The 26661-nt window shown below is 33.0% G+C and overlaps 1 protein-coding gene across 3 annotated transcripts in view; it reads left to right on the top strand.

Annotated features, from left to right (window-relative positions):
• Window positions 1-24231, top strand: part of LOC136969072 (ubiquitin carboxyl-terminal hydrolase MINDY-2-like) — a 114670-nt gene extending 90439 nt beyond the window's left edge. The window contains exons 1-10 of one of the 3 annotated variants that reach the window (XM_067263166.1): window positions 809-971; window positions 17893-18498; window positions 18593-18739; window positions 18807-18913; window positions 19224-19414; window positions 21094-21236; window positions 21315-21493; window positions 21565-21675; window positions 21769-21905; window positions 23784-24231. In XM_067263166.1, coding sequence (XP_067119267.1) covers window positions 17908-18498; window positions 18593-18739; window positions 18807-18913; window positions 19224-19414; window positions 21094-21236; window positions 21315-21493; window positions 21565-21675; window positions 21769-21895 — 1596 coding nt within the window. In that variant the 5' untranslated portion in view covers window positions 809-971; window positions 17893-17907 and the 3' untranslated portion in view covers window positions 21896-21905; window positions 23784-24231. Of the gene's footprint in view, window positions 1-808; window positions 972-17892; window positions 18499-18592; window positions 18740-18806; window positions 18914-19223; window positions 19415-21093; window positions 21237-21314; window positions 21494-21564; window positions 21676-21763; window positions 21906-23783 lie in introns of those variants that run through there. The other 2 variants (XM_067263164.1, XM_067263165.1) reach the window with 2 other exon arrangements.
• The last annotated feature ends 2430 nt before the right edge of the window (window positions 24232-26661 follow it).

Raw genomic sequence — 26661 nt, 5'->3', positions numbered from 1 at the left:
GAGCGCAGCCATTTTAAAAATGATATTGCGAGAGTCTGACGCAACATTTGCACTATTTAACGCCTGTGCGATAAAGCTGTGGTCTTCTGCTGCTGCCCTAATGAGAAATTCGAACAAGAGAAGGAATATGACACCCATGAAAGCTCTTGTTACCTTACTTTTTGAATCATCCTCGTATTAAATTTAAGAAACTCACTGTAAATTATCTCAGTTTATACCGATTAACATCGGCTTTGTATGAAATTTGAGAGAAAGGTGTTATTTCTAAAGTCAGGTTTTTTTGAACTCTTTCCGCCCCGTGGGCACTATTTTAGCAAGCCCATTATGAGACGGTCGGATGGCCGAGCGGTCATGGTGACAGCCTACCGCTCTGGAAGACCCGAGATCGGATTTACACGGGTTGAAAAATTCCCAGGAATTTTTCGGGGGGTGTGGTTCAACCGGATATGTCGGGCCTCGTCCCTCACTACTCGACCGTCCTATTGTGGGCGTGGCCGAACCCATAATGGGCTTTCTAAAAGGTGACCTCAGGGGGAAAGAGTTAAAAATAAAAAAAGGAGATTTTTTACAAATTGTCAAATTCGAAAATTCTTTTGTTAAAATAATAATACGAAAAGTGCTAATGGTATTAAAAAAAAATGCAATTTTTAAAATATTCACAGAAATAAAAAGAAGTTTAAAGTTATTTCATAAATACGCATTTCTCGACATTATTATCTGTTAAAAAAAAAAAAAAAAACTGACGAAACACGCGAGGCCGGAAGGGAATTTCCACCGAACGAGAGAGGAAAATTTTCAGGGAAATTTCCGACGATCCAGCGATTTCTCCCGCCCAACATTTGGCAGCATGACGTCGTATTTCCCCGTTAAATCGGGAGTAGTGAATTTGTAATTTCTAAAAGTTGTTTAGGCATATTTTAGTGCAAATGATGTTTAAGATGTTAATTTGTATTAGAGAAACGTAATTAAAAGTAAGTAACGGTTCCAATTAATTACAATTAACGATTTAAATACGCAATTCGGCTTAATGGCGGTCAGTAGACGCGGTTAGGCTTAATTGCGTTCTTGGATCTTTTTCAATTTTAATCGAATTATTACGTATTAAACGTTTAATATTTGAGATTTTCCGGTTATTTTCCTCTTTAGGGAAAGTCCCGGAATAGTTTAAAGGGATCAAAGTTACAAACGAATGTTGCTTATTAAAATTGCTATAATTAGCTCGTTTAATGGGGAATTTTTGGATATTTTCTGAATTAAATCATTCATTTGACTCTGCAGTGAATCAGTTCTGCGTTGGTTCACTTCCTTTGCCAATTAACGTGGGTTCCTTTTCCTTCTCTACAGTAAATTGCCAATTACTAACCTTTAACTTAACAGATATTCCTTGAAATTCTGTTAAGTTAAAGCTGTTAATGAGCACAGAAACTCTACCCGGTTTCCCTGTTTATCCTTAATTTTTTTTTACTTCAGAAGAGTTGGGTACAGTTACGGCTCCGAACGAGACCCCGACAGGAGCAAAAAAGTTGAAGGAACCTCACCTCTACATGCAACCCTCACCAGATACGGTTCCTGAAACTGGCCTTCTGCTGGGGTCTGAGACTGTCGTGTTTAACCATGTAGCCTAACTGGCTTCAAGTAGCTCTCTCAACCATCTGCGGAGTACTTGATGTTGTGGTGTGGAGGCTTGCCCTCGTGTGAGTGACTACGTGCAGAGCCTCGATAGACGTGGGGTGTGGCGAATGGGCACTATTAATGGGTTTACGATAAAAACCGAACTCTTTTGTAGGGGAGAGGATGGCAAATCCCTCGTTTGGAATTTGCGTTTTACCGGTTTGTGCATTCGCCTGTGTGGGAATTTTTGGGTTTTCTTTGTTTAGACACTAAAGTAGGGCCATTTTCTCGTCGATAGTCTTCCTGGGATGCATCCTGTTGGTAGGTTGTCTGTGCATTGCCTTATTTTGTTTCCCCCACTGGTTGAGTGGACGTAACAGCCGAAAGTTGGTTGCAAGTTGGCCGTGTGGAGTTATCCATTCTTTCTTCACATTTGTAACACCTAAATAGGGATCGGTTTTCCACAGAAAGTCCTCCTGGAAGGCATCCCCTTGGCAGATCGCCCGTATGTTGCATTGACGTATACAAACCAAACCTTATCTTGTTAATCTAATGCAATTCAAATTATTGTTGTGCATCCAGAACATCAGGTTATGATTTGGAAATTATTAGGATTTTCATGAAATCCTGGTATGCTGAAGCTGTTCATAAACAAAAAATCTAAGCATAGTTTTGTCCAGAAAATGTACACTTCAAAATCAATTTCACATTCCTTCAGTTTTTATAATGTGAACGGGTTTAAAAAATTATGTCAAACTGATTAAAGATTTGCTTTCTGGATGAAATGAGCTCACTTTTGTCACTCCCTTCTTTATAACTGTACAGTTTTACTAATAAATATAACATTGTCGTCATTGCTTGCAATTTAACAGAATTTTAATAAAAATTTTGTTAAGTTTAAAGCTGTTGCTTAATATAAAAACCAACTGTAGTTTTTTTATTTATCATTATCATATCCTCCTTTCTAATTATTATTTAATAATTAGGGAGGAGGATGATAACTGGAATAAATTTTTACATGCTTAAATTCAATTTATCACTCAGTTTACTAGTAAATGTAGAAAAGATTTCACTATCTGTGTTTCTCTTTTATTCATTTTGAATTATCATTGATTCTTGAAAGACTATTTCCTTAATTTGAACATATCCCTTGGTATTTTCAGTTTAAATAATACTTTTCTCAATAGAAAAATGGGAATTTTACCTTCAACTTACCAGGATTTTAATTAAATTTTGCTGAATTAACATAAATAACTCTATTTGGCACTCTAAGATTAACTATCAAATTACAGTACCTTTTAAGTTTATGGAATTTTAACAAATTCCTTGCAAATTAAAATTGCTAATACATGCAAATACCTTTCACTTCATCTATATGTTGTTACTTTTTATTAATTTGCCTTGTAAAAGAATACTTTCTTAATTCAGAAGCATGTTGTTTTGGATTTGAATGTTCATGATTAGCAATTATTAATGTAGATTATTGTTTGAATATAATAAGCCAGTCATTTGTAGTAATGTAATATAGGAAAAGTGCAGACAATAAGAGTATCGAGTGAACGTTAAAGTCTACAAATGAAAGCCGAGCAGATAAAAGCATGTATCTGGTGGCTTTTTCTGTATCGTGAACTTTGTCTGCAGATGATGCTTGGAAGTTGTTTTTACTAATAATTGTTTTGATGTGTGACACTTTTTTAAAGCTGTTTTACACTGACATCGACTATTTTCAGGTAAATGTGTGATTCTGCTAAGCTAAAAAGCAATTTTTTAACACAAAACTTTGTTATAACAGTGGAATGTTTACAGTTTTATGATGATAGCATGGTTATGCATATATTTTATGGAAAGACTATTTTCTAGCATTAACGGTAAGGCATTAACACAATGAAAAGTCCATTAATTTATCAGCTCGAATTCAATAGTCCACAGAATCTAGAAAAAAAATGCATTGGTACGGTAATTACTGATTTAAGACAAATTTAAGTGTCAAATAACTTAAATTATTAGGAAACATGCACTAATGATACATATTTACTGCTGTTGTTGTAAATTAGGCTCTGCTATTATAAAAGAAACAGCAGTTTGTTTACTGCTTTTAAAGGGATAGAATTTCAGTTATGTTAATAAGTGAATAGTGAATGGGATAATGGATAGGCAGTTTGAAAAGTTTAATTTACTTCAAGGAAGCTTGAGATCTAAGTAGTGACATTTCTAAACTAAAATTGACAGTTGTTTTCAAGATAGCAAGTGAATATACATATTTGAGTGTAAACAACAGATATGTTTTATCTTTGGAAGTTATTTGCAGTGTGTTTATGGGGCGAAACTAGCTTTGAGGTATACTGCAATTGCATACAGTTTGATTTTTGAATAATGCTCCTGTTACTATTTTGGATACAAAATTGGTATCGTTAAAAGTTAATAAGACTAGGTCCCCCAACGACGGCAATGGTTCAAATGGCTTTATTTTGAGAAAAGTCATTTCCACTGGATCTCTGTAGTCATTTTGATGTTTGACATCAGTTTAATCTTTTGCCAGAAAAGTTAGTTGTTATTTGGTTGATTAGGAACATTTCTACAACAATCTTTTACAATTGCTCGAAGTAGTATGCACACTTCAGTAAGCACAATGATGCCATTTTTGAAATTGTTTGAATTTGATGGAATGAACTATGAGCAAGCTAATGATGAATCAAAAGTATTAATATGTTTTGGCAGAATTTTCTTTTTGTGATTTGTAGGCATTTCTATTCCAGTGACTGTAAGGTAGCGTTTCTCAACCTGGGGGTTGCAAAACAATAATGAAATCATTTTATGAGAAAAAATCATTTATTATAAACTTATAAACATTTTACTTACAATAAGTACACATGTAAAGAAAAGAATATAATGTGATGGTTGCATTTGTTTACATTTATAATTACAGTCAAAATTCAATTAGTAATAGTAAGGCTTACTGTTATTATTCCTTTGGGTGGGGGTTGCAAAAGATTAATTTTATTTATACAATGTATTTTCTATTTGGGGGGTCATGGAGCTAAGAAGATTGAGAATTGCTGCTCTAAGGTATCATGTATTAGTGGGAATCATAGAAATAACTGGTTATTTTGTCTACTGTTGTTGTTTTTTTGATTGATTTAGGGAAAAGTGTAATTTTTGTTTTAAGTATAAGATCAGCTGTAATTTTATCTTTCTAGATACTTAATGTTTGTGATATCCTAGACCAGTGGTCGGCAACCTTTCTGACTTCACGGACCACTAAACTCACAATTTTAAATCCCACAGACCACTATCAAAGATTTTTAAACGATACAAAATCTGTAGTATAATAATGATCATAAAAGTTCAATTTTACTATGTTAATATGAAACTCGCGTGTTTAATTATAACAAATTAATGCAAGCCTAAAGTTCATTGCTGCTTGTTTGAAATAAGTTTATGGATTCTTAGCGCTTTTCCACGAAAGATGACTATCGCGCTCACAATGTTGTTTATTGTTCGTTATTTATTGATAGCAGTCACTTCGTATGTGGTTTTAGATTTGAATAAAAACCCCCAATGAGTGAAAAAAGCAACTAAGCATTTTGCATTTCTTTCATAATACTTCACATAACCTTCAGTTGATCAATGTCCAAATTTCTCCACGGACCACCAAAATTTTCTCGCAGACCACCGGTTGCCGACCGTTGTCCTAGACTTCAAAATTCACAAGATATAAAATTTTACTATATTCTTTGTTATATAGGTTCCATGTATAAGACTAGATAGATGTATTAAATGATACCAAAGTTGTGTTTTTGTCCAATAAGGAGGACATCAAATCTGCAGGAAATGACAGCTATAAATAGAATTGTAAATATACACTGGTGCCTTGTTCTTTGAAACAATTCTAACTTCGAACATTCCGGAGTTTGATCGCTAAATTTGAGAGAAATGAAATCTGGACTTCAAACAATGCTTTTATATTTAAATTATGCACTTTCTGTATAAATGCCATCTGTTGTATGCTTGAGTTGCATCTTTCTCTTGCCATAAAAGCATCCCCCTACATTATGCTTGGTGTTGCTGCTTTTATGCTTTATTTTTGGTGTGTTTAGTTATATAACTGCTACCTATTAGCCATGCTTTCCAAGAAGAGTGTGGAAGCAATGAAGCCTAAAAAGAAGGTTGTGATATTGACAAACGAGAACTTATTCTGAAGCCCAAAAGCAATACTTGTGTGGCAGATCTGGCAACCATGTCTAAGATACCAAAGTCATGCTACTAGTAAATGCAATTTTTATTTTATATGATATTTATGTATTTTCTTTGTTTTTTTTTTTGCATTTTAATTTATGTGTATTTATTGTTTAAGTTTATCGAAATGGATATTGTTTAGGGTCTGGGAACAGATTAATTGACTTTCCGTTATTTCTAATGGGGAAAATTGATTCAGACTTCAAATGGTCTCTCAAAATGAGTTAAATTCAGAGTTTTGAGCACCATGTTTATCGTCATAAAATTTTATCTGAACATTTGGAGTTATAAATAAATGAAAAAATAAACTTGCTAGACTACTGTTTAACTGAGTGTAATCATTATATAAGAAAATGAATGTTTACTTATCTGTTAATAGTTTCTCTTACTGGTAACTTACATCACTGTTTTAAGTGCTATCATATCTCTTCTGATAGTTACCCGACAGTTATCTAATCATAAGTTTGATTGTACAAGTAGACATTACATCCCTTAGATGTCAAAAGTAGAACAATAAGCAAGCAGAGATAATTCAAGGAAAATAACATTTAATGCTATAAACTTGTTTTGAAATTATATAAGAAAGTAAATTACACCACTTGTTAACAGAAGTAGTAATATCTTAAAATTTAATTGATTTATTTAAAGAATTAAATATCGGTTTAATATCTTTTTTGTTTATGATAATTTCCTAACTTATTTGTGAGTCAGAGTCAAAAAAAATCTCATCCGAAATCGAAAGGCAAGTGAGAAATTTTTTCGAAAGGATCCATAAAAGTTGCTTGTTCCACAGTTTGTCGAGGAAAAGTCATCTAATAGTTGTGTTAATTTGTCAAAGCATTAACTAGGCAATGTGTCGGGCTTTGTGTAAACTTAATTTGTAATGCCATTGGGAAGAAAAGAAAGTATTTTATGCATTGTTCTGGTTCCTAATGCTATTTTTCAATTGAGGTTTCTGATGATTTGATCAAATTATTGTTTTGTGTGTTTTTTCATTGTGATATTTTGTCCCTTATCTATAATAATATATATAAATTCTGTGTGTTAATAATAATAACAAAATAAACACTGAAGGCAGCATAATATCTACGATTTGATTAATCTTACCCGATAAAACAAATTCAGTTTCTGTTTGATGCGAGTATAGATCTTTAGACAAATATGGTTGGCTTGTGTAATCGCCTTTTGATTTTGGATGAGATTTTTTTTACTCTGAAATGTTGTCATAAATTTTAAGGAATTTTTATAATTTAAAAGTTTTTGAAGCAGCATTTTTTGTTTTAGTTAAAGCTTTGATGTATAAGGTAACCAAATTGTCAGGTAAATTTGGATGATATTTGCTAGAAAATTAAATAAAAAAATAAGTGTAAGTTCTGCTTTTTGAGTGACTAGAGCAGCGGTCGGGGAATCGGGGTAAATTACCCCAAATGGGGTAAAAATGAAATTATTGGGGGTAATAAGGAATTTCTCCAAAACCTAGAGTAAAAGTTTTCAATGAAATTATTGTGTTCCAGAATGATAATTTTATTTGGTTTGTCTATTATTTATTTTCAGTGTAAAATGATTCAATAAACAGTGTTTAATTTAAATTTGTATTGATTTTTCTCATTTTCAAAATGAGGGGGGTAATGTCGACTTACACAAATATATTTTGGGATAATGGTTAAAAAGTCCCCCACCTCTGGACTAGAGAAATTTGTTAGCTTTCTTTGACTGGAATTTAACATATATCATGCCTTATGCTGATCAGATTTAAGTTTTCATTTGTGAATTATTTTGCTAATATGTCAAGTAGAGTGATTTTTTTTCTCGTTCAGTAAGGAAAGCTTTAAGTTATGGTTACACCTTGGCTTATGATCAGTCTATTCTGACATCCTGACTGTAGATCCAGTATCGTATACACAAATGAAAACACGTCAGATGGTAGAAGAGAGGTTGTTTGATCATTTCAAAAGACATTACAAGTACTCTAAGACATTTTAATGCTAAGGTGATTATAAACAGTAATCAATGTCAATAATGACAAAAACAAAGCATACATTATGTTTAATAAAACCATTTATTATAACTATTATAACTTGTATTATAGAGAACAGGGTTCTGCACACTTATGTGGTTGGTGGCATTGTTGCTTTCTGTTTCAACTGTGCGCATCATGTTCCCCAATAGTTACTACTATGCTTAATGGGATGACCATCATACTTTTGATAGTCGTATGTCAAAGGGTTGTAAACCTAGGTATTTTTGTACTTAATATACATAGGTTTTTTATTATTTTTTTTTCAACCTCTGATGGTCCATAAAACAAAGACAAGTGTAAATAACAAAATGAATTTATTACCAGAAGTTAGGTACAAACATGGTTACTTTTCAACATAATTACCATGAAGATCAAGGCATTTGTCTAATCTGTGCTTTGAAATCCCCTCTTCATAGAATGTTGCTGCCAGTGACTTGAGATGAGCCTTAACATTGTTTTGAAACTTGTCATTAGTCTTGAATCTCTGCTCTCTTAGCATGTTTTTAGTTCAGGAAAGAGATGGAAGTTGCTTTGCATTAAATTGGGGCTGTATGCTATATGTTTAAAAAGTTCCAAGCTAGGTGGAAGTATGGAAAAAACTACTAATCAAGGACCCAAGGACCAAGGTGATAGTCTTCACACTTTTCTATGACATTCTATGAAGAGGGGATTTCAAAGCTTGTCCACAGATAGACAAATGCCTCAATCTTCAAGGTGATTATGTTGAAAGTAACTACTTTTGTACCTAACTTTTGATAATAAATTCATTATGTTATTTATACTTGTCTTTGTTTTATAGACCATTGGAGGTTGAAAAAAACCACCCTCGTATAATTGATCGGTTGATACGATACAAAAAGCTAAGACTGAAATCCTTGGGAAAGATGCACAAAGCAAAAGATGGAAGCAATGATTTGAATTCTTAACACTGCAAACAGTCAAGATTTGTGGAAAGAATAGATTATTTGAGTTCATTAGCAACAAGTTTCCATTTAAATTAGATTATTTTATATGTAGGGATTTTGTTTGTTCCCATATTTTTCGGGTATTTTCTTTTTGGTAGCTGGTTGTTTGAGGGTTGTGAGAATAATTTGTTTTGTAAATATGTAAATAGAAAATACTATAGAATTTCAGTTTTAATGGTCTGCCAGGACAACCTACTAATTATGAAGTTGAAAATTGAAATTTTTTAGATGTCAGTTACTAAGAAAAGGTGTGGCCCATTATTGTTATGTTATGCCTTTGTTTGTCTTACAGGAAATTCTTGTTCTGTTTTCTGCCTTGTTTTCTCTGTTGAAAAAATTTCTAGTCATAAAGGCATTTATTTTTACTGTAATCTACTATTTATTTGGTAATTCTGTTATGTATTATGCAATAAGATTTTGATTTTTGTGAATTAAGTTAAAAATTGTGTAGACAAAAACTTCTGCTACCAAACAGCAAGATAATTTATTCTAATGCTTCTTTAATCAAGTAGTTTAATGTTGAAAAATCATAATGTATTTGTACTCCATCCTTGTCTGGAGCAGAAGGGTTTACAACCTGACCCACGAGCCAAATACACTTTTGCGAAGCATATTTACCTGGCCTGCATAGCTTGTTTTTATCCACATATGAAGTAGTTTAAAGCATAAATTTAATCTTGGTCTAGATATTGTACAATCTCATAAATGTAAAAATGTGGAAATTTTAATAGCATGCCAAAAAAATACCACTAATGGAGGACCCAAATTTGCATTTATTCAGAGGTCTGGATTGTTTGTTGACAAGTATAATTTTTTTTATGGTTGTTTGCATAGATATGTGCTAAAAAGTAGAATTATTACTTTAAAAGTGTTCCCATATTGCCATTTTCAATACAGTAGAGTGAAATATCGAAGTAGCATTAAACTAAATTCTAACAAGAAATTCAATGACAGTTAGTTTTGAGTTTCCAACAGGCAAGTCCTTGACCCGAAGCTTTCTATATAAACAAACAAAATGATTAATTCTCTTTAATGTCATTAGATGCTATAATAAACTGCTGTCACATCAAAATGTTAATGTGTGGAAAGTAGACAATAAATGGCTGATATGTTTCCACCATCCCTAATCAAGTTTTTAGGATAAATTTTCTTACGACAAATATCATCTGCCATCGTAGAAAAATGTTTGACTTTTTAATCTTTATTGATTCGTGCACAATTGTTGAGTATTCAGAAGATGATAAACTAGGTTAATTAATTCTAGCTAATGTGAAATCAATTAAGAAAATGTCAAAGCTCTTATAATAGAATTAATATAGAGAGAGCACAAATTTTAATAATTAAGTTACTCTTAGAAAACAAATTCCTTTATTTATTACGTATTTGTTTATTGTTGCAATTGATTATTTGTCGTTGTCGTCCTCACCTTTATATATTGAAGAGAATAAGCTATTTTTCAAAAGAAGGAAAGGATTTATTTAAAAACCGAGAATGTTTTTTTTTATCGTTCATTGTCTTCCATTTAATTAAAGGACAAGTAAGGATGACAATAAGAGAATTGTTAGTGTCGCGTGGCATTGTTAAGTGTACAATGTCAGGAAACTGGATGTTTTTATTGCTTTAAAAGGATACAAAACTGGATTTTCTTTATTATATATTTATCTACTTTTGTAAATAAATTTGTTTTCATCTTGTAGGCAAATAATGAACAATAAACAAGATTTTTTGCTCTCTCGTGAGCATTTGAAGTGACTGTTATGCTTTGAATCCATCCCTACATTTCATTGTTAACTATTCATTTGTGTGCAATTAATATTGTTAACTACTAACAATATATAGCAAATATGCTAGCTGAAATAAATGGCCTAATTATTTGTTTAATTAATTCATATTAGATAATTGACTTCTGTTGACAAAGACGACAAAGCACTAACTAAATTTGTATTGATATTAAATAAATTGGTTTGTTACGTACAAGATGTTCCGACATGTTTGTATCTTAGCGAAAGCAATTTGAATTGCTTATTTTGTTGTTTGTAAATTTGGGAATTAAGTACGAGCGTTGACATAAAGTTTTTTAATGCGTGCAGTTTATTAAAAAATGCGCTAACCTTTTAAATTAATTTAACAAAATCCTCACTTGGGTTTTCTCATAGAAATCCAGGTTTTAAATACAGTTTACAAGTTTTGGTAGCTACTAGACTATGCGTGCATTATTCCTGAGAGTATTGACATTGTTTCAATATAAACAAACAAAGTAAGTTTAAAGTTGAGATATATACAGTGGAAGTGCATACGGTCTTTTCTGACCTTTGCCTTTTAAACTTGGGTGGCAGGCATGGGCACCCTCTTCGTACCTTAATTAGTAATTTCTCCACAGCTCTACAAACTTTTGAGTTGTAAATATTTTTAAAAATTGTACAGGCCAACATGTATGTTTGGACAATTCCACAATTCCTAAATGGCACTGAACAAAGTATTTTATTAAGAATTTTTAACCTAAAATGCTTTTATACTGTGTATAATTGCCAATTGTTTGTAATGCTGGAAAAATGTCAGAAAAATTTCTGTAATTTTGAACTTCGTATTTTTTGCTATGTCACCATTATAGTCGCATTGCTCATTTTTGTTTTTTTACCTCACAAAGGAAAGCCAAACTACAGCTGTAATTAAAAGCAATTCGAATTACTAAGACAAAATTACCTAATAATTAAATTTTTTGTAGTTTTGTTATCTAATATCTGTTATTTAATTACTTTTCTGGCTGTTACATAACGGACGGAAAGTATGACAATTGGTCAGAAAATGACACCAAAGATCTTTATGTTTTGGACTTGGGACCTTGAAACATTGTACATCAAGAACACGAAATTAATTAGGCAGGCCTATCAAAGACTATATTCGTAGCCTGGAGATTTTGGAAATATATAAAGCCAGCCTGACTGACAAGTGTATTAATTTTAAAGACTGCAATACGATATTGCATGCGTGGAGGTACCTTCATGAAAAATTCAGGCAAAGTTAGCCTATTTTAATTCACTCTGTACATCTTAAATATGTGTATGTGACTGGGGTCATACAATTACAAGTTTTAGTTGTTCTACCGTTTGAATATGATTTATGTTACAGGTTATTTGAAATTTAAAATTGTTTTTTCAAATAGTATCGTTCTAACATTGCAATGTACCAATCTGGAATTCTTTAGAAAACCTGATGCAGGCCTTGGTGAAGGCTGAAAACATTCAGAGTTTTTGTTAATTTGTTACTGGTAATTTATAGGTTTTGTTTCGTGTGTTGTACATCAATAAAATAGTTTCAAGAAATTGATATTTTCTGACCCTTAAATACTCCGAGGTAATTTTACGAAATTCCACACAATAAATATATATTTTTATCATTATTAATCATAGTTTTCGTCGAAATTAGACCAAAAGATTGTTACATGTCGAAGAGCCAGGGACAGAAATATTTTAAAAATAGTTAAATGATTCTCATTTTACAAGTAATCATTTGCATTAGCAATTCTCTGTCAATCTGAAGAATTAGAGATAGCAATAGTAATAATCATTAGGAATGAAAATGAATAAAGAAAGTCCAGCAATAACATTGCCAGCTTTTATACGATTGTTTATATAATCATGGTCATTAATGTGTTAACAAATCTTGTCCGACGGACAGATTTACTACTTAATAGCAATATTTAGTGACAGTACAAGGAATTTATAATGCAAGAGTTTAAATTTATTAGCATTGCAGGGCTTAAAGTGACTCTCTTTTTTAGCTTTTTTTCATAGCTCCTCTCTTTTTTAGCTTTTTCTGAGAAAAACGTACTTTTTTAGCTTTTTTCACTTCCCATGTGAAATTTTTTTTTTATAAATGCACTCAGGAGCAAAATAGCGACCAGCATGTCCCCGTATGCCTTATGGATCGTGCGCGACATGATAAGGCACTGTCGTATACACATGTAGTGTACTACATTTATATAGACTAACAAAATGAGGAGCTTCCCAAAGCTTGATACTCTGCACATGCTGTAGGAATTTGCATGTGGGTTCTCCTTGCTCGTATCCTTGTGAAATACCGATCTCTGCGGCGCTTCAATATAATCACGCTGCATTAAGACATAAGTACACTTCTAGTTTGGCGTTAAGAGTGATTTTTATATAGCATTATTTTTAGCATTTGTATTTATTTAAGCGCAGTGGACAAAAGAAAGAAATAGATTTTATTTAATACTAACAGTAGAAACTCATGTTTTAGCAACGGAAAATCGTATAGAACCCAATACTTTCTGAAGTAAGTTGCTAAGCAAACTTCTTCCCAACCGCCTGCTATTCTTTAGCTTAAACGATGACATTACTCGTTTTTGACTACCGTAGCTATAATAAATTTGATTTCTACTGTTATTATTAAATAAAACGTTGTAGGACACTCGTTTCAAAGCTTGTATCTTTCTAGCACTCTGTAAAATTAAAGATTGAGCGAATCTCATGCCAGGAAATACAAGATTTTAAACTAATATCCTAAATATTAATAACTTCTGTAGAGACAATCTTTAGACAAAGACAAAAGTTTGGTTTTAAGTGGGTGCTTATATATTTGGCATGCACCATGGTTTTCTGCATTCTAACGGTGTCCTTCATTTTCCATTTCGACAGAAACTATAAAACTCGTCACGCGCGTGTGCATTCGAACAGCTGCGGTCAATCCGGCACCAAATTAAAAAATTAATTTGTAAATATTTAGCGTTGAAAAACCGCTATTTTCACTTTAATCTAGCTTTTCGATAAGCTTCTAGTCGAACTCAAGTCAAAAAATTAATTTAATTATAATTTATTGAAGATTTTAATTTTTTAATATTAGAAATTAATTAGCATAAATTACATGGTGTCATGTCTCATCTTTGCTCTCGTTCAAGTTTATTGTCCTATACACGTACCGATGTTCGTTTTTACTTCTGCTGGGGTTTTATTTCAACCTCGACCATTTGGTTATGCAAAGTGGGGACACTGGCATCACGTGATCACGTACCTGACTTTTTACAAGTTTCCTTACCTCGAAAGAAACTTATATTTTTTCTCGATTTTAATTATTATTAATTAACTTTTTTGATGGATTCTTATATCTTTGTATTATCTAAAGTTGCAGATATAAATGCGTAAAACTTTATTTAAAAAATTGTTTTTCTTATATTTTAAAATTCAAAAATAAATTAAATATCGGAAATGCTAAATTATAAGTACAGTGTGTTTTACATTATCATTGCAAACAGATACAGCCAATTATTTTAATTTTTATAAATTATTTAATTTGATGCAACGTGATCAATTAATTACTGTGGCGCGTTAACATGGGCGTAGCCAGGAAGGGGCATGGGTGGGCATGCCCCCCAGTTAACCTGGTGCCCCTCCCCAGAAAATTACAGCCTCTACTAGGCCCCCATAACAAACTCTGGCTACACCAATGCGCGTTAATTAATACGGAGGCGAGACTCGATTCAATTACTTTTTCATTTCAGACGTTAATTACAGTGTTATTTTAATGTAATTTTATACATAATGTATGTTTATTATAATTAATAAATCTATATAGAAATAATATCTGTGTCTAATAAAACAAAGCGATTATAAAAATAAAAAGCGTGCGTTCCATCTCAATCTTTTGTAAGCGAAATTTTATGATTTTAATTTTTAAAAAATGAGATTTTTATTTATAATTTCTGTAATTTGATCTATAAGAGCAAAAAACTAAACTTATCAAATATCAACTCTCTGTAAATAATTTCATCGTTTACTTATTAATGTCAGATTTGTTAAATTTCATGGAATTGTATTATTTTTCAACTTCAGGGTAGTAGAAAGCTTTGTATATTTTCTCCTGTGAAAGTAATAGACTCTGCCGGTTCCCCACTGTGAAGGACAACAAACTGCTAAATGTTTAATTACATTGTTTTCATAAACTCTCTTCTCTGTCAGTTGTGGGTCGAATGACTAACAAATTGTTTTGTTGTATTCAGGGGAATAGATTTGGAGACTAGTATTACCAGTAATGAATTCTGTAATTTTATTTTTAATCATTCAAAAAATATTGATAAAATTACCAAATAAATGATTGGGTCACAATTAGTAGTGGTATTGCTATATAACAGACATGGGCAAATGCGGCTCTTTTTGAGTTTTATGTGGCTCTTGCTGAAAGTGTTAAAACTGTAAAAATAATAATAAAAAGCAGAAATTATTTCCACACTTTTGTGAAAATATGTTTATTAAAAAAAATTCAATACTTGTTTTATATTATACTAGCAAGTAGGCCCGGCGTTGCTTGGGCAAAAGTAACGATAGCGAAGATTAAGATTATTACGTTATAGTCACAAAAGAAAAAGAGTAATTTCATCAACGAACTAAGTATTTCTAAAGAAAGGTCGAATTTGAAAATCGAATGTTCTAATATTGTTCGATTTTCACGACGTGTTTTGATTATATCCTTCGATTTTCATCGAATGTTCTAAAGAAGAACGGTCGTGAAAAACTGAAGTAATCTGTTTAAATTTGATAATTGAATACGTTCTAACATATTACTCTTTTTCTTTTTTCTTTTTTTTTCCCCAGCGCTTGTAAACCTTGCACGTTGCTTTCTCTTGTTCTCCATTGTTACTTAACACTTCCATTGTTGACACTATCATTGTTACTTAACACTTTGGTACTTAAATTTGGTACCCAAGCTGTGTACCAAATTTCAACTTTCAACTCCTAAACGTTTTAGCGAATATTAAGATTATTGCGTTATAGTCAACCTTAACCGTTTTCACAGAATGCAAGAATTGGGTCCTCCCTGTTTCCAGACTAATTACAAAATTATTAGATGGGTTTAAAAATATGTTCGATTTCCCGCAAAAACAAAAAAAACTGCATCTGCGTCTTGCACGTCGCTTTCTCTTAACAATTCCATTCTTACGTAACACTTCCATTCTTACGTAACACTTTTTATTGTTGACAATTCCATTGTTACGTAACACTTCCATTGTTGACACTTCCATTGTTACTTAACACTTTCATTGTTGATGGAAGCCTTAATCCTGTCTCTCTACCCCGTGGGGAGGAATTTAGAAAAATCCCTTCTTAGTGTGCGTTTTCGCGACGTACCCTAACTGTGTACCAAATTTCAACTTTCAACTCCTAACCGTTTGGGCTCTGCACTGATTATTATTATTATTATTATTATTATTATCAACTTTTCTCGATTATATATATAGATAACAAAATTGAGGTACAGAACTGCAGTACAGAATAAAAAAGTACAGAACTGCGGCTCCCATGCATTTTGCAAAACCTACATTTCGGCTCCCACTGAACTTTTGCTTGCCCACCCCTGCTATATAATGATCATGCAACCCACTGATTCTGCCAGAAGTTGTTTTTTTTCTTCTTTAATTACATTTTTATTATGAAGAAATCAAAAAATGTACCTTGAAATAAATGGCATTTGAAATTTGGCATGTTATATGGAAACACATTCTGGTAGTTATGTTACTATTCCATTTGCTTTGCTGTGTAACGGTGGGAATTCTGTACGGGGCACATGAAAACTTAATGCGGGCCTGTTCTGGCTTAATGCAGTCTTACTGGTCACTTTTCTGGAGTATAAATTCAGCCGAACTATTTTCATATTTAATCTTATCAGTCCACTTAATAATCAATCTAATATCATATGCAATGTTATTGATACAAAATATGTGTGCGTTTGTGTGTTTTTTTAATAATGCCTGTTTTCGTTCATTTTAACACTATTAGCTTTTTTAGCTTTTTTTCAGTGTGAACTCTCTTTTCTCACTTTTTTTTATTGCCATGACTGCTTTAAGCCCTGCATTGTTAGGAAATTTTGTAAATTTAAAACATTTAAGAGTAATTATCATTTATAGAATTTTGTAAGGAGACCACGCCAGTTAATGTTGTTTTGAGTAGTTTAAACAACTCTTTGGCCATAAGTACGAAATTTTCTTCCTTCCCATAATTTCTGCATGATTTGCAACTATAAAAGGTTGTAAAACATACAACGATTTAAATACAGTAGAGAGTCGTTAATCGGAACACTGGTAATCAGAATCGCTGGTAATCGGCACGATTTTCAGTTGGACTGTGTCGTGCTGAATCGAACGTTTTTGATACTAAATTTACTTCTAAAGTATAATTTTCATGTTTTTATATTCTTCAATATATTTATTTTGTTTGTACAAAATGCAGAAATAATTTTTAACGATACGATAGCCTCGATTATTATTATAAAAATTTTCGTTAGGCTTAAAATCGACAAAAATTCAACAGGAAGCGACACGCAACGGAGAAAAATTTGAACATCGGACAGGTTAATGTATTTTTTCGTTCATAATGGGTAATCGGAACAAATGACTAATCAGAACAACCCCAGTCCCCAATTGATTCCGATTTTCGACTCTCTACTGTAATTGTTTATTAATATCTTATAATAATTTAATGTGAAATGGCATTGGAGCTTTACACTTTTAATTTATCTCCTCTTAAATTAGTGAATTTGTAGGCAGTTGCTAATTTGAATTGTTCGACCAGAAAATATCAGATTGGCTTCACAAAGATTGGCAGTTGAATAGTTGTTGGACACTTTCCTCTTCTGTCTTCTCCATTGGTAAAAGTAATCTTTATTATAGTGATAAATGCTAGTTTTTCTTTTATGTAACACTTATAAATGTTGGCTAATTGCATTTGGTTCTGTTGTATTTTTATATATTTGACCAGAATTTTGTATTTTTATCACATTTCATACAGAAATGATTTCTGTAACCTTTTTAACATTTTATACTGTGTTACCATCAGTACAAATGACAGTAATGTTTTAATAATAAATTTTGTATTATAGAATTTGACTTTAGAGGTCAGATATGTTACAAAAATTTAGCTTAGAGTGTATCTAGTAATATAAAAGTTATTCAAATTGTTTTTTTTGATTTATCATAAATAGAAATTGACTTTAACAATGCTTTTTGTATGTAATGTTTGAGATATTTTTAACTCCTTGATTGTTTTTCAGTTTTTTTTAGTAGAAATGACGAGCACAGCGACAGAGCACGAAATCCAATCCCAGCAGTTGAGTGTGACGCTGATGGAAAATGAGGAAGGCACAGTTAATGAGGGCGAAATATTGAAGAGTGAGCTCATAGATACGTGTTCTCAACAGAATAGTGACTTAAGAAGTGAGAAGATGGGTTTGGAAAACTGTGAGGAATTGAGTGATAGTAACATGTTAGATAATACCATTATGCCCATTAAGAGATGCAAGGGTTCCGAAGTTGAAAAAGTGCCTGATCAAATTGAGACTACAGACTTTGAAATAGTTCAAACTGTGAATAGTAACCAATCAAAAAATTCTGTTGTGTGTGATGTCGGCAATGTGAAAGAACAGACTATCTTGCTGGATGCCTCTGCTGAGGTCAACGTGGCCGATGGCTCTACTGACAGATCGGTCGGCGTTGTTCGACCTCAGTCTATTCCTGCAGCTGAGAAACCAGAATCGATCGTGTTGCAGACGGAAAGTCCCAAGAGTCAGCAAGCAAATTCGTCTAGTGTTCCTCCTAATTCGGCTTATCATATCAAATGGGTTCAATGGAAAGATCAAAAAACTCCTATCATAACACAAGTATGTTTGATAATGTCCATCTTTCTAGTAAGATAAATAATTTTAACATGTAAAATAATTTTTAATAATTTTTATCAATTATTTTTTTTTTCAGAATGAGAATGGTCCATGTCCACTGATAGCCATAATGAATTTCCTAATTCTTAAAAACAGAATAAGTTTACCTCCGATGATGGAAATCATCACTGCAGAGCAGCTTATGGAATATCTTGGCGACTGTATATTGGACAACATTCCAAAGGTAAGTTATATTTTAAACGGTTCATTTTATATGTTTTATGTTAACTCATAAACGTATATCTTTTAAGAATATTCCAGAAGGAGCTCAGCTGAATTATGAACAGAATATGCATGATGCGATGGCCATACTGCCAAAATTACAGACTGGGTTAGATGTAAATATAAAATTCACTGGGTATGTGTTGTTATATATATTAATAAGAATTGTATATACAGTAGAATCTTGTTCAGAGAATTGATTTAAAATGTGGTGTAGAATCTGTTGTGTGTTGTATTGTTATGCTGAGATAGGATATTTGATATTATGTGGCACTTATGCATTTGCTTTCTAAACATTTTGCATCAATCTGATATGTATGACACTGAAGCAATAGTACAAGTTGAAGTAGCATTATTCTTATAAAATTAATTTAGTAATGAACTGTTTTTATTATTGATATTTAATTTTTCAAAAAACGAATAAAGGATTCAATTTTATTTTACAGAGTTAGCGATTTCGAATACACTCCGGAATGTATTATTTTTGATCTATTGCATATACCTCTGTATCATGGATGGTTAGTGGATCCTCAGAGCCCAGATATCCAGGCCGCAGTGGGAAATCACAGCTACAACCAGTTGGTTGAGAAGATCATCAACAATAAAAGCTCTTCTCACCCGGAATTAGAAAGAGAAGGTAAATTACTGTTTCAGGAATTTATCATAAAGCACAATAATTTGTTAACATCAAACTTGTGTGTAAAATGTCATTACAGAGGTAGAATTATTAGAACCTGTGCATGCATATTGCCAAAACAGTAAAGCTGTTCAGAATTGTTTGACACAGTTTATAACTAAACAGAATGTCTGAAAAGTTAATGTGCAGTGAGAAATTTATAATGAGATTAAAGTTATATGTACTGCACAGCATTGCATACGAGACTCTTAAGTCATACACCACAAATTTCCACTTTGTGATAGATGGCATTACCACTCGCAGATCTTCCAGTTTTTGGAAGGCTTCTTTGCTGATTGTATAGCAGCCAGATTCTGTAGACTAGGCCTCCGAATCTTGCTCCATAGATTTTGGGTCCCCAGGGACATTCCCAGCATTTTCTGTAGGAGAAACAGCAATATTTTATGTAAAAATTCACTTTTAATAAAAACTCACTGAGATCTTTTCCACTCCTCTGTACATTTTTGGACACCCTATACATGTTTTACATAATCACTTACTCTACGATAAAGCTAGCGAGATCTGTTATGTTATTAAATCTTTAACTTTTCCACAAAAATTAAGGTAATGAAAAAAATATACTGATTCTAATATACTAATATATTATATATATATTAGTTAAGAGTGTGGACTATTAGGATTCATACTGGCCTGGAAATTGGGTAAATCTGGAAAAGACAAGAAATTTCAAGAGTGCTCTAAGAATATTTTCATTTCACAGGAAAAAATGAATTTTTAATGGAATTAAAAAAAAGGCATTTATTCCTATGAAATGACTTTTCCAGGTTAGAAAAATATATGCTAATTTAATTTGCTAGTTTTTTTTTTTTTTTTATATAAGTCATTCTGCATCAAATCAACAACTCCAAAACAAAAATTCCTGGCAGCTGTATAATAAACACAGGATAAAAAAATTCCCATTTGTGATCATCGTTCTTTGGAGAAAACTTTAAAAATTTTTAAAGGAGAAAATGAGTCAGATTTTATAATTTTAAATTTTTGACTTTAAAACTTTCAGGAAAGTTGCAGAATAGAAAATCCATTATGATTTCATTGTGATCTCTGAATGATTCTCTTTAAAATCCTCGCCAATCATTCTGATGATCGAAAGGTGATATATAACTAGTTTTTTTCCTTCCAATGTGTCAGATAGAGCAAAAACTTTAGCAGGTCATAAAGTCAAAAAAAAAATCCTTTAGTACACTGCTTTTGTTCTAAAATGCATCTTTTTACAAAATCCAAATCTGATCAAAATTAAAATTACAAGTGGTTTTCATTTTGTTGACTAAACTTCATTGTTTTTTGTCTTGGAAACTGAGATTTTTATCTACAAAACCTGGAAATGTCATAGAATTTAAATTGTGAAGATAGTAGGAACCATGACTCTATGATTGGCTACTGAATAATCTTCCATTTTGTTTTATGTTACTGTTATGTACTTAAAATGGATTTGTGGCTTATCCGTGTTTCTGTGCCTCCATTACTGGTGATTGGCCCAGATAATCGGGAGTATTCTGTGTATTTAGGTACCAAGAATAAATTGCAAACTGAATTTTGTATGTAAATAAAACTAAATTCCGCTACACTCTATTCTAAGTTTTAATCGTGTGCCGATTGTAATTTTTATTTTGTAATTTCAGCACTCATAGCAGAAGCGTACCTGCAAAAATCTGCCTCGCAACTGACGTACCATGGACTGTGCGAACTTATTGCCACTCTGAAAGACGAGGAACTGGCCGTACTTTTCCGCAACAATCATTTCATTACCATGTATAAACACAAGGTAAGCTTAAATTTTGGTGTCTTGCATATTTTTTAGTCAGACACTTGTGTGCATTAATTTGCTTATTTTCTTTTTCAGAATGAATTATTTCAGCTGGTGACAGATCAAGGATTTCTGACAGAGAGCAACGTTGTCTGGGAAACACTCAACAATATCGAAGGAGATGGAGAGTTTGTAGATAGCAATTTTCTCACAGTGCCTCCAAAACCTCCGCCCCTGCCATCCAATGTCACGACTGCACAACAGATAGATCAAGAGTAAGTGCCATTGCTATGGAAATGCTCTGTTTTCTCTTAATTTGGTTACTACATAAAGAATTCTCATGCAGCTACATGGTAGCGCTGACACTCCAAGAAGAAAATCAAAAATTACAACAGAAGGATTGGGAATGGGAACAATTTAAAGAGAAGAGTCTCGGAGTTACGGAACCGTTGACAGAGTAAGCAAAATCTGAAACATTTTAACAATTTTATCGGTAGCTTGCAAACTATTTTGATAATAAGATTTCTAACCAAATTCCTTTGTAGCGAAGAACTAGCACGTCGTCTCCAGGAGGAAGAAAACCGCTATGCAAACGCCGCAGGTCGGGAGAGACAGCAGAACCCACAGTCGTCGACAAGACCAAGAGCGGCCGAAGGGAATTCCAGCAGCAGGAGTAAGAATAGAGATGTAAGATACTAAAGACAATGACTTCCCGTGACTCGTTTAAGTTCGCACGCCGACCGTCGTGCGGTCGACATGCAGAGCGGCAAGTAGTTTTAATTCCCTGCATGACTATATCTTTAACGGACTGGCCAGAAAATTTTCTTTGAACGGGTTAGGACAGATTCCTGCAAAAGTTTAATCCATAATGGAAAGTCTCCTTATCTTGCCACAAGGTAAGGAAAGAGTTAAGTAATTTTCATTCACTAATACCTGCCGGTGCATCTGTTTTTAGGAGGGTTCCATATTGTATTTTTAAATACTAATAAGACAAGTGGGCAAAATTCTTTTATATACTTGAAAAATAATTCATTAACAAATGATGTATTTATTCAAGCATCATATTATACTTACACTAGAAGGTGTTTGTTACATGTTTGCCTTTGTCTTGTTCTATTAAACCCTATTAGTGTATGTTGAGAGTTTTAAAGCAGTGGAGTTACATGAGATGAAATGTACAAGTAATTTAATGTTTGAAATGTGAGAGGGAAGCATTCTTTTCTAGCTGTATAATGCTTATATTTGTTTAACATTTTGTAGAGAATAATACAGAACAGCCTGTTTATGTCAACATATGAAGCAGTTTGCATACAATACTTATTGATATTTTATTTAACTTTTCTTGATATACAGGATGCAGTCATGCATCTTAGATTAAATTTTGATATATGCAGAGGCGAGACACTTTTTATTTTAGACTGTTAGCAACATCTTTGCACATTTTATGTCGCAATGATTCTCTACTAGATTGATTCCAAAATAATTATTAAGGCAGGAATATTTTGAGTATGGTGTTGGAATTTGACAAATTGAACACACAACAAAAGTTTTGCTTAATGCTGTAATTATATGGGATAATTGCAAAGTGTGTTCACAACTGCTTAATTACAAAATATGAGGGATATTTTTTAAATAAGGTCCGTTTGTGAATGACGTGCAATTGCAGCAATGTGCATGAGCATGCTTATGCGCGTGTTTAGATGCCATTTGCAGTCGTATCCTCTATGTGCTGAGCTGTAGAAGTTAATAATGTTTAAGAAAATTGAGTTGCCCGCAGACTGTAAGATACAATCTGTTATTCGATTTCATCATGAAAGATCATAGTAACTGTCTTTTGGGACAGGAAAGGGACTTTGTTTGTTGTGCCTCTTGGCATAAAATCCACTATCAATTCTGGAGCTTATTGTGTGACCTTGACAAAACTCTGCCGTGCCATACAAGATAAGTGGTGTGGCCTAATGTCTTCCAGCGGCAGGCAGCAGATTTCTTTAAAGTTGGAATTTAAAAAATTTGAGCAGTATGACAAATGTTTGAACAAAAATGGAAATTATGTAGAAAAGTAGATAAAAATATATTTTAACGATATTTACAGTATTTTTCCCTTTTTATAGCTACTTATCAAAAAACGGACCTTGTTTAAAAAATACCCTTTGAGAAGCAATATGCATGGTCCGGTGCATATACAGAGTACAGAGATCGGCATTTTGTGAAAATTAATGTGGATTTTTATAAAATCTAAAAGGGTCTGACGGGCTGGTCATTCTATAAATGCTTAAACAAAAGCAATAATTCTGAGCAACAAAAAAAAAATGTCTTGTTTTAAATACCATTAACGTGTGTTATGCATACTTTGATTGTATGATGGGAATACAAATTTCACGTAATTTGCAATTTAAGCAAAACTCCGTAAATTCTGAAAAGTGCATGCTTTATGATAGTTCCTGGAGTAATCCAATGTGCCATGGACAGCTGCACAAATAACAATTATACAATGCATTTACAAACCGTATCAAATTTACATTGTGCTTAATGCCATCCGAGTAACTTATCAATTTTATTTTGTAGTGTACCGTTCTCTGACAGTAAAGAAACGAGAGAGAGAGAGAGCAGACCCTCTTGCCTTCGACCTCGAGACGGACACGTCGCTAGAAGTCCCGGTGCTCCGTGACCGTTCCTTCCAATAGTTTCTCCGTCACTCGCAACCGTACCGTATTTCCAGCGTCGACGTACGTCTGCACCCTTTTCTTTCTTTGTCGCCACATTTTTGAGGTGTCCGTTACCGAATTTAGGTTCTGGCGGACCGGGAGGAATATTTGTAATGTATATTTATCATATCAATAAACGGATGTAAATGTTCTATCTCGTTAATCCGCATTAAGTACATTATTTACCGCTCGGGGTCCGTTCTGCCATTTGTTCGGAGGCACCCTGTTCGTCGTGTTATCTATAAAGTTTTGTAAAAAAAAGAGAAAAAAATTGTTTTTTGTTGAATTAAAAATTCATTATTGTTTGACACATTTTTGTTGGTACTGTTACTGGACAAATTATTTTGTTTGCAAATATGACATGGTAGCGGTTCCAATAGCTTTGTGTTTTGATGTCGGTACAGCATTCCACACAATAATCAAACATTTAAAACACCAAGTACTTGCTTTACAGGAGAGCCAAGTTTTCACAGTATTTTTAACCATGGCAAAATGCTTCCTGCTCGAATGTATTAATCATATTAGTGTCATATTCATTTGGGTAAATTCAAAATTTCAAAGAAAAGAGTGCACATTTGCCATTACATAATATAGATCAAAATAACATTTGCCCTGTCTACTTACAGATTGAACAAGATGTGCGATTAGCAGGTGCACAGATACAAAGCAGTTTCTCATAAGCATGATGTTGCACTATGATTGATTACTGTAATAGCTTTCTGATACTTATGTTTGCCAAACCAGTCTTGAACATTGATTTCTCAGAATTCATTGCCATGATTACATTTAAAGATTGGTTGAAATACACTCAAACCTGTTTTTATGTGGTGTATGAAAATTTCGATCAAACTGGAACATAACTGACTTCTGTAAAATTCTTTAAATTATTGGATGTTTTCTATGACATCAGCAGGTTTTTCTCATACCCCTCATATTTTAATAGCATAAAAGTCAGAAATATTGTGTTATATTTGAACAGATGCTCTAAGTTAGGTCCCCTCCAGCTTTAGACTGCAGGTGTGAAATTTTAGGCCTTGTTTAAATGAAAGAATTACACTTCCTGCAGCTATATTTATCAAAAAATGATTTTAACTTTTTAAATGTTATATTAATTAATTATTTCCACTTAAATACGAATCTAAAAAATAAAATTCTTAGAGGATTTTTTTCCTATTGGGGATTGCAGAAAAAGGCCCAAGGAGTTAGAAAAGCAATTCCTAGTTATTTTGTAAGGTTTTGAGTTATTTTCTACACTGTCCCTATTCACCGCATTAAAAAAAATAGTTTTTGCAACACAATTAAAAAGTACTTTTTATAGCTACTTGTGAAGTTTTGTACGTTTTCTTTTTTTTTTAAATGTGGTCCCTATCCACTGCACAAAAACAGGAATTCAACCACTGTTTGTTTTCTGTGTGAGCTTCAAATTCTAATCCACTTTTTTCCAATCAAGGGAATTGTACATTGGAAGGATAATGACTGTGTGAGGCCTTATTTTTTGCAAGACATCCAACAAATTTGTGGCCTATTTGGATGGAATGGATAATGCGTGTAATCAAAGACAAGTGCACGGAATGGCCCTCTTGTCAAGATGACTGCATTCGTGGTCCAACAGATAAACTGCATTGAGAAAAGCCATGGCAAAGAACCAATTTCTATTTTGCCCACCACGAGTCACTAAGTAAGGATAGTTTCTTTGGTTTGTAGTTCTCGACGGAACCGGGTCCACGTTCGGTCCATACCAAATATTGTGAGTGTGGGTGGCTTATCGGATCAGATTGTCAGATTTAATCAAAAGCTGTTTCTCGTAAAATATCGGCACGGCCTTTTCCTCGAGACATTTGGGTGCTGCCCGTAAATCGAAATTGCAACATCTTGATTTGTCTCGGTGGTACATTTCTTTTTGCGGATGCTCTCCTTCCAACATTCATTTTGTGCAACAGAAATCTTATGCACTTGGCACGTTGGTGCAGTTTTGACTGTAATGCGGTAAATGGGCACATTTACTCTTTCTACTTTTCACAAGTTACTTTTACAGAATGTGAAAGGTCTGAGTTCATCACACAGCTAACTTATATGTTTGCCCTTTATACAGAAGAACGGTCAAAAGGGTGAAAATGAGGCAAACTTCAGACATTATAGGTCTTTCTAGAAGTGCAGCAATTCCAAAAATAATGCCAAGTGAAAAGGTAATGCATTAGTGACAACTCTTGTAGTGAGAATGCTACAAACACATTACAAAATACATACGTGACACTAGTATTTCCATATTTTTCCTAGCAATGAACAGGTCCTAATATTGCCAGATTAGAGAGGTTCAACCTGTAGTATCAATAATTCATTCGCCCTTAGACTGGTTGTTATTTTTTTTTTATACCTATAGGGTAAAGAAGCAATCCTAGGAAAAAGGTCGCAGAACCAAGAATGTGAGACAAAACTGGTAACTCTGTCACAAGTAGTGTACAATCGACAAAGATGGGAAACCATGGTTTCTAGATAAACTGGTTGGGAAGTAGAGCCACTTTTGCTCACTAGGAACTTGCCAAATATCCTCCGTTTTGCATCACCTGCTGTCTGTAAGTGATGTAAAAATGTACTGTACAGCTTAGGCTGTTATAGCAATGGTGCCAACATTTTCACACTTGCTAGAAATCCAACAATTCTAAATTTGTACCTCTGAAAAACTAACAATCATGTTATAAAAAAAACCTGAAATAATAAATGCTACAAAAACCCCTTTA

Source organism: Centruroides vittatus, unplaced genomic scaffold (genome assembly GCF_030686945.1).
Source record: "Centruroides vittatus isolate TY-2023 unplaced genomic scaffold, ASM3068694v2 contig_17, whole genome shotgun sequence".
Taxonomy (NCBI): domain Eukaryota; kingdom Metazoa; phylum Arthropoda; class Arachnida; order Scorpiones; family Buthidae; genus Centruroides; species Centruroides vittatus.
This window is presented reverse-complemented; position numbering and strand designations above follow the sequence as displayed.